General features: G+C 36.7%; 1 protein-coding gene across 3 annotated transcripts in view; it reads right to left on the minus strand.

Annotated features, from left to right (window-relative positions):
* ITFG1 (integrin alpha FG-GAP repeat containing 1) overlaps positions 1–13,715 on the minus strand; it is a 249,392-nt gene that overhangs the window by 16,060 nt on the left and 219,617 nt on the right. Inside the window, exon 15 of one of the 3 annotated variants that reach the window (XM_032614036.1) lies at positions 3,274–7,889. The exons of the other annotated variants lie outside the window; for them this stretch is intronic. Coding sequence (XP_032469927.1) covers positions 7,762–7,889 — 128 coding nt within the window. The 3' untranslated portion in view covers positions 3,274–7,761. Of the gene's footprint in view, positions 1–3,273; positions 7,890–13,715 lie in introns of those variants that run through there. 3 annotated transcript variants of the gene reach the window in all.

A 13,715-nucleotide genomic window follows, 5' to 3' on the forward strand; every position in this document is an offset into this window, starting at 1 on the left:
ATCAAAAAATACCTAGAGATAAATGACAATGAAAACACGATGATCCAAAACCAATGGGATGCAGCAAAAGCAGTTCTAAGAGGGAAGTTTATAGCTATACAAGCTTACCTCAAGAAACAAGAAAAATCTCAAATAAACAACCTAACCTTACACCTAAAGGAACTAGAGGAAGAACAAACAAAACCCAAAGTTAGCAGAAGAAAAGAAATCATAAAGATCAGAGCAGAAATAAATGAAATAGAAACAAAGAAAACAACAGCAAAGATCAATAAAACTAAAAGCTGGTTCTTTGAGAAGATAAACAAAATTGATAAACCATTAGCCAGACTCATCAAGAAAAAGAGGGAGAGGACTTAGATCAATAAAATTAGAAATGCAAAAGGAGAAGTTACAACAGACACGGCAGAAATACAAAGCATCCTAAGAGACTACTACAAGCAACTCTATGCCAATAAAATGGACAACCTGGAAGAAATGGACAAATTCTTAGAAAGGTATAACCTTCCAAGACTGAACCAGGAAGAAACAGAAAATATGAACAGAACAATCACAAGTAATGAAATTGAAACTGTGATGAAAAATCTTCCAACAAACAAAAGTCCAGGACCAGATGGCTTCACAGGTGAATTCTATCAAACATTTAGAGAAGAGCTAACACCCATCCTTCTCAAACTCTTCCAAAAAATTGCAGAGGAAGGAAGACTCCCAAACTCATTCTACAAGGCCACCATCACCCTGATACCAAAACCAGACGAAGATACTACAAAAATAGAAAATTACAGAACAATATCACTGATGAATACACATGCAAAAATCCTCAATAAAATACTAGCAAACAGAAACCAACAACACATTAAAAGGATCATACACCATGATCAAGTGGGATTTATCCCAGAGATGCAGGGATTCTTCAATACATGCAAATCAGTCAATGTGATACACCATACAAACAAATTGAAGAATAAAAACCATATGATCATCTCAAGAGATGCAGAAAAAGCTTTTGACAAAATTCAACACCCATTTATGATAAAAACTCTCCAGAAAGTGGGTATAGAGGGAACCTACCTCAACATAATAAAGGCCATATATGACAAACCCAGAGCAAACATCATTCTCAATGGTGAAAAACTGAAAGCATTTCCTCTAAGATCAGGAACAAGACAAGGATGTCCACTCTCACCACTATTATTCCACATGGTTTTGGAAGTCCTAGACACGGCAATAAGAAAAAGAAATAAAAGGAATACAAATTGGAAAAGAAGAAGTAAAGCTGTCACTGTTTGCAGATGACGTGATACTATATATAGAGAATCCTAAAGATGCCACCAGAAAAGTACTAGAGCTAATCAATGAATCTGGTAAAGTTGCAGGATACAAAATTAATGCACAGGAATCTCTTGCATTCCTGTACACTAATGATGAAAAATCTGAAAGAGAAATTAAGGAAATACTCCCATTTACCACTGCAACAAAAAGAATAAAATACCTAGGAATAAACCTACCTAGGGAGAGAAAAGACCTGCATGCAGAAAACTATAAGACACTGATGAAAGAAATTAAAGGTGATACAAATAGATGGAGAGATATACCATGTTCTTGGATTGGAAGAATCAATATTGTGAAAATGACTATACTACCCAAAGCAATCTACAGATTCAATGCAATCCCTATCAAATTACCAATGGCATTTTTAACAGAACTAAAACAAAAAATCTTAAAATTTGAATGGAGACACAAAAGACCCCGAATAGCCAAAGCAGTCTTGAGGGAAAAAAAACGGAGCTGGAGGAATCAGACTCCCTGACTTCAGACTATACTACAAAGCTACAGTAATCAAGACAGTATCGTACTGGCACAGAAACAGAAATGTAGATCAATGGAACCGGATAGAAAGCCCAGAGATAAACCCATGCACCTATGGTCAACTAATCTATGACAAAGGAGGCAAGGATATACAATGGAGAAATAAGTGGTGCTGGGAAAACTGGACAGCTTCATGTAAAAGAATGAAATTAGAACACTCCCTGACACCATGCACAAAAATAAACTCAAAATGGATTAGAGACCTAAATATAAGACCGGGCACTATAAAACTCTTAGAGGAAAACATAGGAAGAATAGTCTTTGTCATAAATCACAGCAAGATATTTTTTGATCCCCCTTCTAGAGTAATGGAAATAAAACCAAAAATAAACAAATGGGATCTAATGAAACTTGAAAGCTTTTGCACAGCAAAGGAAACCATAAACAAGATGAAAAGACAACCCTCAGAATGCGAGAAAATATTTGCAAATGAATCCTTGGACAAAGGATTAATCTCCAAAATATATAAACAGGTCATGTAGCTCAATATTAAAAAAACAAACAACCCAATCCAAAAATGGGCAGAAGACCTAAATAGACTTTTCTCCGAAGACAACATACAGATGGCCAAGAAGCACATGAAAAGCTGCTCAACATCACTAATTATTAGAGAAATGCAAATCAAAATTACAATGAGGTATCACTTGACACCAGTTAGAATGGGCATCATCAGAAAATCTACAAACAACAAATGCTGGAGAGGGTGTGGAGAAAAGGGAACCCTCTTTCACTGTTGGTGGGAATGTAAATTGATACAGCTACTATGCAGAACAGTATGGAGGCTCCTTAAAGAACTAAAAATAGAATTACCATATGACCCAGCAATCCCACTACTGGGCATATACCCAGAGAAAACCATAATTCAGAAAGACACATGCACCCCAATGTTCACTGCAGCACTATTTACAATGGCCAGGTCATGGAAGCAACCTAAATGCCCATTGACAGACAAATGGATCAAGAAGTTGTGGTACATATATACAATGGAATATTACTCAGCCATAAAAAGGAACGAAATTGGGTCATTTGTAGAGACATGGATGGATCTAGAGACTGTCATACAGAGTGAAGTTAAGTCAGAAAGAGAAAAACAAATATCGTATATTAACACATATATGTGGAACCTAGGAAATGGTACAGATGAACTGGTTTGCAGAGCAGAAATTGAGACACAGGAGTAGAGAACAAACGTATAGACACCAAGGGGGGAAAGCAGTGGGGGGTGGGGGTGGTGGTGTGATGTATTGGGAGACTGTGTATAAAATGTGTATAAAATGGATGACTAATGAGAAAAAAGAAAAAAGTTAACAACAAAAAACCCCCAGAGCTCCTGATTTTTCTTCCAATACCTGCTCCATTTCAGTTATGGCAACTCCATCTTTCTACTTGCTGTGGCCAATAACACTATAGATACAGTACTTTTTTCCCCTCATATCCTCTACCCAGTCTGCCAAAAAATCAAATATATATCCACAATCCCAAAATATACAGAATCTCAACATTTCTACCTGCATGACTATTACCGTGGTCAAAGCCACCATCATTTCAAGCCATAATTATTTTACTAGCTTTCTAATTAGGTTCCCTGCTTTAGCTCTTGCTCTTCCTATAGTCTACTGTTTTACTCAGTTTACACTCCATGCCCTCATTTAACTCAGATTTCATCTTCTACTCCTTAACCCCCTTCTTTCACTCTACTCCAAGACATTGGTCTCTCCACTGTTCCTTGGAAATTCCACGAATGCTTATACCTTAAGGCTTCTGCTCTGGCTTTCTCCTCTACCTGGAGTATATCCTTCAAATCTTTGTTCAAATGACATTTTCTCAGAGAGGGCCACTCTGACCACCCTACATAAAACTGCTAACTCCTTCTGTATCCTTCTTACCCTGCTTTATTCCCCACCCCCACAGTAGATATCACCTCCTAACCATGACATAGTATTAAACAACTCACTTATTATGTTTATTACCTCTTTTCACCTACTAGAATGTAATCTCTATGAGGGCTGAGAAATTGGTCTGTTTTTTTCACCTCTATATTATAAGAGCCTAGAATAGGCCTGTCGTATATTAGGCACTCAGTACATATTTGTTCAATGAATGAATGAATAAATGAAAGAACTTCTATCCTACAAATGTGTCAGACCTGAGACTTGTAACATATTCCAAATCAAAAATACTATATCAATTTATACCACATAGATACCAGTACAGAAAGACAGTCTACCCAAAGGTAAAGTATCAGTTATATATAAGAATTCTGAACAATTTATAATACATACATAAAAGGCATTTGTGACATCAATTATCTTCACTTTATTATGAGGAAATCAAGAGGTCAAACAATTTGGCCAAAACCACATTCTTTTTTTTTTTTTTTTTTTTGCGGTATGCGGGCCTCTCACTGTTGTGGCCTCTCCCGTTGCAGAGCACAGGCTCCGGACACGCAGGCTCAGCGGCCATGGTTCACGGGCCCAGCCACTCCGTGGCATGTGGGATCTTCCCGGACCAGGGCACAAACCTGTGTCCCCTGCATAGGCAGGCGGACTCTCAACCACTGCACCACCAGGGAAGCCCTGGGATTTTCATTTTGGTAGCTTAATTCCAAATGCCACATCCATCATTACCTGTGATCCTTTTTTTTTCAGTTGAAAAAGAAGTGTGATATTTGTCTTATTGCTCTATAAAAAGGACTTCTAATGACAGAATACCATTTCCTCCCCTCCCCACCAATGTCAGTTGTTCACTTCTTTTACTGTTTGGATCACTGTATTTGTGGGGTCCTAGGATATGATATGGTAACCGGTAACGTTTTCTACATAGACATTCCAGTTAACATGGCATTTGTTGATTTTGTAAATCCAGACTGTAGGGCATTTGAGCCCAATGAGCATACCTTAGGCTTTGTGATGGTCCCATTCTATACCTAAAGCCTGAGGTATTTAAGCAATTCTTCTGTGAGATGAGCCTGGTTTATCTTGTTGATCTTCTATTACAGACATAAACTTTAATACGATTATGTTCACAGGGGATACAATTATGAACATGACAATCCTCTGGCTATGGACTAGCCCTTAACCGACACTAGAATAAGCTCAGGTTCTCTGGCTCATTCCAGATAGTTTAAAAAGTTATAATCGGTAGAGTGAAAAATTTAGGACTACTCTCACTGCTTGTAGGGGGATGTTAAAGAAACATCGTCATGTATTTGTCCCCTGTGGTGTGTGTCTTAAATTATATTTTCCTGTAAGAAAACGGTTAGAATATCAGGTAGGGGAAAATGTTTCTCTATGAGGAGAATTTATAATTGTGAGAATGGCAAGCTGGATAATAACAAATGGTAGACTAAAGTCAAGAAAAATTAAGCTAAGACTTTGAAAGAAAAATATGTTTTCATATTTTATTGTGTTATCAAGAGTGATTAGGATTCTATTAAAATCAATGGATAAAAAAGGTACTGACAAATAATAAAATTAAAAGGTTAAAAATACTTTCATTTGTTCCTATTCTAATTTAATTGCCAACCGAGTAAGTTTCTGATATAGCTAATAAAATCTTCCTAGCTATAACAATTATCATGGTTCTTTGCTCTTGAATGTCATCCTGGGGTAATAATTTGTGTTACCTAATGTGATAAGGCTCATTGTAAATGTTTATCAAATCAGATATCCTAGCCAGAAAAACTCTAGCAGTGACATTGGTGTTTATGATCTACTCTGATAATATAATCCTTTTCCTGATATTTTAAAATAATTTAAAAAGTTTCAAACAACTTACATGTAAACTTTATAGAAAAGAATCCCTATGTCAGATGCTACATATATGTATTCTAACTCTGTGGAAGTTATTTAAAAAATCTAAGGTGACCTTTGTGGCTTCTTACTAAAATACTGAGTTGATCTGTGACTACACTGTCCCAAATATTCTGGATAATATAGAATATCATAGCTGTTACAGTAGGATGATTTCTGGTAATATATACCAGTGACCACTTTTTAAACAATAAATTATCAACGAAGATAGAATAGTAGTCAAAGAAAACAAGTGATAAAATGTATTAAAACAGTGATGATTTTCAACATTTAAATTCATTGCTGAAGTGTTTAGCCACTTTTAGGGAGGGACAGATAATTCCTATACATAGAACATGGTAATTGCAAAAAGGCTCCTTATTGTCAACAGGCTAAACTTACCTGCACTTCTCAACATCATATTGTAATGTCACACCAGAATTCAGAAGTGGGGAAAAAAAGAGGGCAAAATAGATTTGGAAGGTGAGGGGAAGCCAAAAGAAATTTTGACTGAGTACAATAAAAATATTGGAATTTAATTTTAAAATTTGGCTATAGACACTTGATATTTAAAACATTTACTAAATCATAGCTTCTTCTTATTTTTGTCTTAAAATTCACTGATTTAAATTAAATGGATGGCAACCCACATAGAAAAAAGAAATGAAGCAGTTGTTCTCTGCTTGATGGTAAAATCTTCTACTGGCTTATATGACTAAGGCACATCATTTTTTTGGACTTTGAGAAAAGCTAGTTTCCAGTGTAAGTGGATTCTCACTAATCACTTACTAATTCTGTGATTAATTAGTTTGTTTATTCTATAGATATTAAGCACCATGCTATATATCAGGCACTCTGTTGACTGGAGAAGCACCTTAATCTGTGATCAAATTATAAATCTAAGACATGTTAATTTAACATCGCTATATAAACACACCTTGGTTTTTAACAGTCCTACTTAGTAATCAGTTTAAGAACAAGAAATAGGCTGTCTTCATAGAAAGGCATAATCCATGTACAGAAAGTAGTTAATACCTTGAAAAATATGTGGTGTAACCAGGTGCTACAGAATGTGGATCCAGAAGAAAGAGCCTGTATTATAGTAAGTGAACACTATATAGGGAGTTCATGAAGCTACATGCCTAAATGCTAAATTCCTGTATTTCAGAAGTTAGGATTGTAGCAATTTATAGAAATTTTCTTAAAACAATGTTTGGCTTCTTTTCCTGGTAGTCAGTGGGTGGCTTATAATGGAGAGTAAAGGAATCCACTGACGTCTGACTTAATCCTTTGGAGTATTCTGACTTATTTCTGAACTCAGCTTCTAGATAACTGACAAGGATAAAGTGATGAAATATGTGGAAGAACCTCTTACTAGACTGAAAATAGTTCCATAAGAAGAGGTGCTTAGGTGCTTCCAATCTAGTGACTTAATCATTTCTATGCCCCATTCCTAGGGCCCAGTATAGTGGCTGACACATATCAGGCACGTGGTAAATGTCTGCTCTGCTAACCTGAAGGTTTGGTAGTAAACAACAAAGTAAAGTTTGTACAGTTGTTTAACTTTAGTTTTCTTTGAGGTCTAATAATATGCCATATCAATGACTGCTGTTGAAGACCTCCATTTTGGCTTTGAATTAAAATAACTTTGATATCAGCTTAAAGGCTGGAACCTGAACAAATGTGTTCCTTAACACAGGAGACCTGTGATGTGATATTATGGAAAGCACACAGGATTTGAATGCCAAAGACAGTATTCCACACTGCTTTGTTTGATCTTTAGAAAGCCCCTTGCCCTCCCTAAGCCTTAATTTGTTTATTCATTCACCTTAACTTTTGCTGAATGCACACTGTATGCCTTTTACAGAGATGAAAACGACAAATCTTGACCTGGGGATGCTTAAACATACAACAACAGAAAAATACAACTTGAATGTTTCCTCATCTACAAAATCAGAATTACAATACCACCTACTGAATGGGTTTTATGAGACAATTACAACAACAGTACTTAACTTTTTTTTTTTTTTTTTTTTTGCGGTACGCAGGCCTCTCACCGTTGTGGCCTCTCCCGTTGCGGAGCACAGGCTCCGGACGCGCAGGCTCAGCGGCCATGGCTCACGGGCCCAGCCGCTCCGCGGCATGTGGGATCTTCCTGGACTGGGGCACGAACCCGTGTCCCCTGCATCGGTAGGCTGACTCTCCACCACTGCGCCACCAGGGAAGCCCTAACTTTTAATGTATATAAAAATGCTTTTAAAACTGCAAAACTACAAATGTTATTTGTTATTTTTATTATTATATAATCATTCCTCATATTTTCTGTTTTTTTCTTAGGTTGAATTTCAACTTGATATTAGTTCTTGAAAAACAGTATAACATCATTTTTTCATAGAAGTTTTTCTGATTTCTCTTTTGGAATAAATCAGGAAGCTTAGAACACTGGTTCAAGCTTTACCTGTCAACCTACTTCCCAGCTATAAATTTAGAATATGAGTAGTTTTTTTCCTTTTGTTAAACTGATATATAATTCACATGCCACAAAGTCCACCAATTTAAAGTGTACAATTCAGTGGTTTTTAGTATAGTCACAAGGCTGTACAACTGTCACCACTAATTCCAGAACATTTTCATCACCGCAAAAAGGAACCCTGGACCCATTAGCAGTCACTTCTTATTTCTTCTCTGGCCCAGTTCCTGGTAACCCTCACCTGCGAGTTCCTTTCTATTTCTTATAAGATTTGCTTATTCTAGACATTTCATACAAATGGAATCATGTAATATGCAGCCTTTTGTATCTGGTTTCTTTCACTTAGAATAATGTTTTACAAGGTTCATCCATGTTATAGCATGTTTCATGTTTTTAATGGGATAATATTCTATTGTATTGATATGCCACAGTTGGTTTATCCATTTATTAGTTGATGGACATTTGGTTTGCTTATTACACTTTTTGGCTATTATGAATATGAATATTATGCTATGAACATCGATGTACAAGTTTTTGTGTGACATATATTTTCGATTCTCTTGGGAATATACGTAGGAGTGGAATTAATGGTTCATACAGTAACTCTATGCTTAACTTTTTGAGAAACTAAGTAGTTTGATTTTGATAATTGCTTTTCTAGAGCTTAATGCACCTAATGAAGGAATGAAAAAAGCCATTGCCAATGCATGAAAAAATAATGCAAAGGGAAACAATAAAATAAATCTACAACTCTCATAAAGCCAAACTGCATTGGGTGCTATTGCCTGTGGAGGTCTAATTTAATGGTCAGTACTCCTGTACAGAGTTGTATTAAGCAGGTAAACTTTTCTGAGGTTATCTGCAATTATGTTCCAGCTGTCACTCTCTGGATTAAAAAGATAAACTCTGGTTTCCAAAGTGGACAGTGTGGTATAAATTAGCTAAATGGGAAAGCTTGGCTTGTGCTTTAGTGCACTTTATTTTTCAAGTTGGAGATCTATACCTCTTTGAGAGGCAAACCCATAGGCCACGGCATGTTGCTATAAGCTGTGTTTTTTGGTGGTGACAAAAACCACAAGGGAGTAAAACTGTTTAGTTCTGAAGTAGGGATAAAAGACACATAGCTACTTTATAAATGGAAGATGAGAGGCAGTGTTTTTAGTTACAAATTGCAAGATAAGTTATTTTTAGTGAAACATTAAAAACAAATGTTTATTAGGCTAGGTATCTGTCACATGTTAGTCAACTTGGAGAGACCTAGATGCAATTCTTGGCTATCAACATACACAAAACACAAATATACCTTGAATTTTTCCTTTACTAAAGTCACTTATTTCACATGTACTTTTTTCCTAGAGGACGTGATTAAAGTTGTGAAATGTCAGTAAGCACATTCTCTTAAACGCTTAAGCTTTCAACTTCTCCTTCTCCACACTTCTTTCCCTTTACTGTCTACTAAAGTCTGCACTTCTCAAACATACCTTTTTAATACTGTTGACAGGTCCATCTCTGTAAATTCTTTTATATTTGGCTCTTAAGCAAAAAGAATACATTCCTTCTAGTGATTATTTATTGTTGTATAACAAACCAACTCAAAGCTTAGTGGCTTACAACCATACCAGTTTCTTTCTCATGATTCTGTGGGTTGGCTGGGCTGACTCACATGGCTGCATTCAGCTGGCAGGTCAGCTGGGAGGCCTGAGTAGGCATCTCTCCTTAGAATCGTTCATTCTTAAGGTGACTAGACTGGGCAGATCTCAGGGCAGCATCCCAAGAGGGTAAGTCTCAAAGTCTAAGAGCTTATCAAGGCTATACTTGTGTCATGTTTGCTGATGTCCCCTTGGTTAAACAGAGTGAATGTGGAAGGAGACTATGTTATGAGTTATTGGGGCCACTAGTGTAGCAGTTTGCACTTGAATATTCATTAAGATAAACTATATTTTTTATTCCTTTTTCTCTTTGCTCTTTAGTTTGGGAAGTTTCTATTGACATCTTCGAGCTCACTGATTCTTTCCTCGGCCATGTACAAGCTGCTGCTGAGCCAATCAAAGGCATTCTTCATTTCTGTTGCAGTGTTTTTGTTTTCTAGCATTTCCTTTTTTTTTTTTTTTCATTTGAGCCCTTAGGATATTAATCATAGTTACCATAAATTCTTAAGTCTTATAATTCCAAAATCTCTGTTATAACTGAGTCTGGTTCTGATGCCTGCTTTATCTATTCAAAATGTGGGGGTTTTTTGTTTTGTTTTTTTGCCTTTTAGCATGCCTTGTAATTTTTTTTGAAAGCTGGACATGATGTATCAAGCAAAAAGAACTAAGGTAAACAGGTCTTTAGTGTGAGGTTTTATGTTTATCTGGCTATGAATCAGATTGCATTTACTGGTTGCTGTAGCTGTAGGTGTCGGAGGCTAAAATTTCCTGTAGTGTCCTTGTTTTTGTCTCTTCTGTTATCTTTGGGTTTCCTTTTTAAATAGGGTTTGAACCTTGCTCCCCTGTTGTTTTATAGGAGCCTGATTGATGTGGTGGTAAGATGTAGGGGGTGGGTAAGTGTTCTCTAGTCCTGTGATTAGGTCTCAGTTTTTTAGTGAGCCTATGACCCTGGGCTGTGACTTTCATAAGTGCTTCTCAGGTCTTTTCCCCTCTAACCTATGAAGGTGAGACAGGAAGACTAGAGGGGGGCTAGAGCTGGATATTCATTACCACCAAGTCAGTTAGGCTCTGGTAAAAAGGAAAGTTGGTTAGGTTTTCGTAAAATAATTTCCCTTGAGGGCAGGCCTTTGTTAAGAAGAACTGTGGCTCTGGGAGTATCTGAAAATGTTTATTTTCCCCCTTTCTCCTGACAGAAGCACAAGAGGATTTTTCTTAGGTCTTGACCCTGAGAACCTGTGTGGCTCACAGAGGTAAAAATCATGAAAGTTTGGGTCCCCAAAGGTAGGAGTTTTTAATCTCTTAAACTAGTCTCAAACTGAGTCCCCAGAATTACCCTTTAAGTGTTCCTGCCAGTGGCTGGCCCTAGCTGTGGCTTCTGCTCTGGTAAGCTGCCATTTTATGCATTTGTCTGTCTTTCCAGTTTGGGGGGCAGCGGTTTGCCCAGTGTCTTCAATTCTCTAATGGATCTAAGAAGAGTTGTTGATTTTCATTTTGGTCATCATCTGGCTGGGGCAGGGGTGGGAATGGAAGGGAGGATGGGAGTATGATTTCCAAGCTCTTTACATGTTGGACCGGAAACCAGAAGTCCCCAGTACTGTACTTGTTAAACAGAGACTTTTCATTCATTTGTTTTTTCTTTCTTTTCTTTATTTTAAAATATATTTCAAGAAATGGGCAACCAGGCCTATTTTACATTGTTTATTGATTAAAAAAATATAAAATCTTGAAATAAATTAAGTAGCATTCATATTTTAAATTGCTACTTTTTATAAATGTACACAATTAAGTAAAAATGTATTATAATGGTTAGTAAACTGCTCACTGAATTAAATTTTAAAATAAGAAATATTTTGTGTAAAGACCAATCTATACTAAATTCCAGGCCATTTGCCAAGCTATACAAAAACACTAAAGCAACTAAATAAAACCAATGGGGATATCTGTCTAGGATACTAGAGTTTTTCCTCAATGCACTTATGAAAATAAAAAGAAAATATTCAAAGATATTATAGCTTTTGTGTGTTGTTTTTAAAAAACAGAACAAGATTTTCTTTATTGACTGTCAAATTATTTGCTTTTTGTGTTGCTCCTAATAAAGTTACATTTTTCATGTTTTGACTTTGCTAATGCTAAATCTATATTACTTCTTGTTCATTTCTGATCCATATTATACACCAATCCTTCAAAGGAAGACTTCCTTCACAAAAATGTCACCTGTCAGTCCACAATGGCCTCTTCTTTGAGTTCCTATTGTACTTATTGTTGCCATTAATTTGATACTTATTGCTTTGTAATTACTATTTAAGAAGACACTTTAAAATACCTATGTCGGGCTTCCCTGGTGGCGTAGTGGTTGAGAGTCCGCCTGCCGATGCAGGGGACACAGGTTCGTGCCCCGGTCTGGGAGGGTCCCACATGCTACGGAGCGGCTGGGCCCGTGAGTCATGGTTGCTGAGCCTGCGCGTCCGGAGCCTGTGTTCCACAACGGGAGAGGCCACAGCAGTGAGAGACCCGTGTACCGCAAACCAAACCAAACCAAAACAAAAACCTATGTCTAGCTCCTGAAATATAAAGTTCTTGATATTTGAAATATAAAGTAACAACGTCTTGATATTTTTGCACATTCATAGCACCTGGCAAAGTGTCATGTTCAGTTATCCAGGCAAATAAGGAGAAGGATATCAAATTTTTACGAAGTCTTATAGGTAATGATATGGAATCCTAGTCTTTTCTTAAGACTCCACACACTAGACACCTAAGTCTTATAGAAGGGGCCTGTGAATAGTGAAGTCAGTCATCTTCCAGAAAGTTACTAGTCTTCTAAAAATCTTTCAGTGGCTTATCATCTTATTTTTTCTTGTTTTTACTCTCCAAATAAATTACAGACTTTTTGAGGATGATGAATATATTTTATACTTTTTTTAAAAAATGTTTTTTGGCTGCTTTGAGTATTTTTTTTTTTTTTGTGGTACCCGGGCCTCTCACTCTTGTGGCCTCTCCCGTTGCGGAACACAGGCTCCGGACGCGCAGGCTCAGCGGCCATGGCTCACGGGCCCAGCCACTCTGCGGCATGTGGGATCTTCCCGGACCAGGGCTTGAACCCGTGTCCCCTGCATTGGCAGGCGGATTCTTAACCACTGTGCCACCAGGGAAGCCCGGCACTACAGTTTCTTATTTTCTTTCTTTTGGTTTTCCAGAATATGACCGTGACCCACTTGCATCTGTGTAGATGGGATTTCTAATTGCTGAATAGCTGAATAATTTGTAAACTTCCTTACAGTTTCTCAGACTCTCTGTATTTCTTGTAATTAATTAATTCAATTTACAATCAAATGAAGAGGATGTATCAGTACTGCTTAGAGCTATTCCATATTTTCCCTCCTTCCCTTTCTCTCTTTCATTGCAGTGAAAAAAAAAATCATTATTCGCAATGCCCTCATCTTTATTTCTGTGGACTTGACTATTCCTGTGAGGTCTTTACTTGGTGTGAGGTAAGGAAAGGGAATGATTCTTCTTGCAAGAATTCATTCTTTCAGATAAGAAGAATGTCATGGATAATCCAGCAGGGCATAACAACTCTTTCCATTATCTTGTTATGAATTATGATTTCTGACACAAAAATATGCCTGAATAAGTACTGCTCAAGCTAAAATTTTTGGGTATGAGAATTTAAAACGTGATGAGTAATTAAAATAAAATGACTCAAGACTAAAAAAATTCTTTTACGGATAATTATGTGTGGAATAATGGAACATGACTATACTTTGAAGATAATTTTAGAAAATATGCAGGTGAGAAATGAGCATAAAGAATAAAATGTGTTTTGACACTGGAAGATGCAATTGACAATTACTGATTAAAATGGAGAAACCTGAAAGGTTAAAATTATAGAAAGACAATGTGCTTATATGTTACAACAAATCATTTTTTCTCGATAAT

Source organism: Phocoena sinus, chromosome 19 (assembly GCF_008692025.1).
Source record: "Phocoena sinus isolate mPhoSin1 chromosome 19, mPhoSin1.pri, whole genome shotgun sequence".
In the NCBI taxonomy this organism is placed as follows: Eukaryota; Metazoa; Chordata; class Mammalia; order Artiodactyla; family Phocoenidae; genus Phocoena; species Phocoena sinus.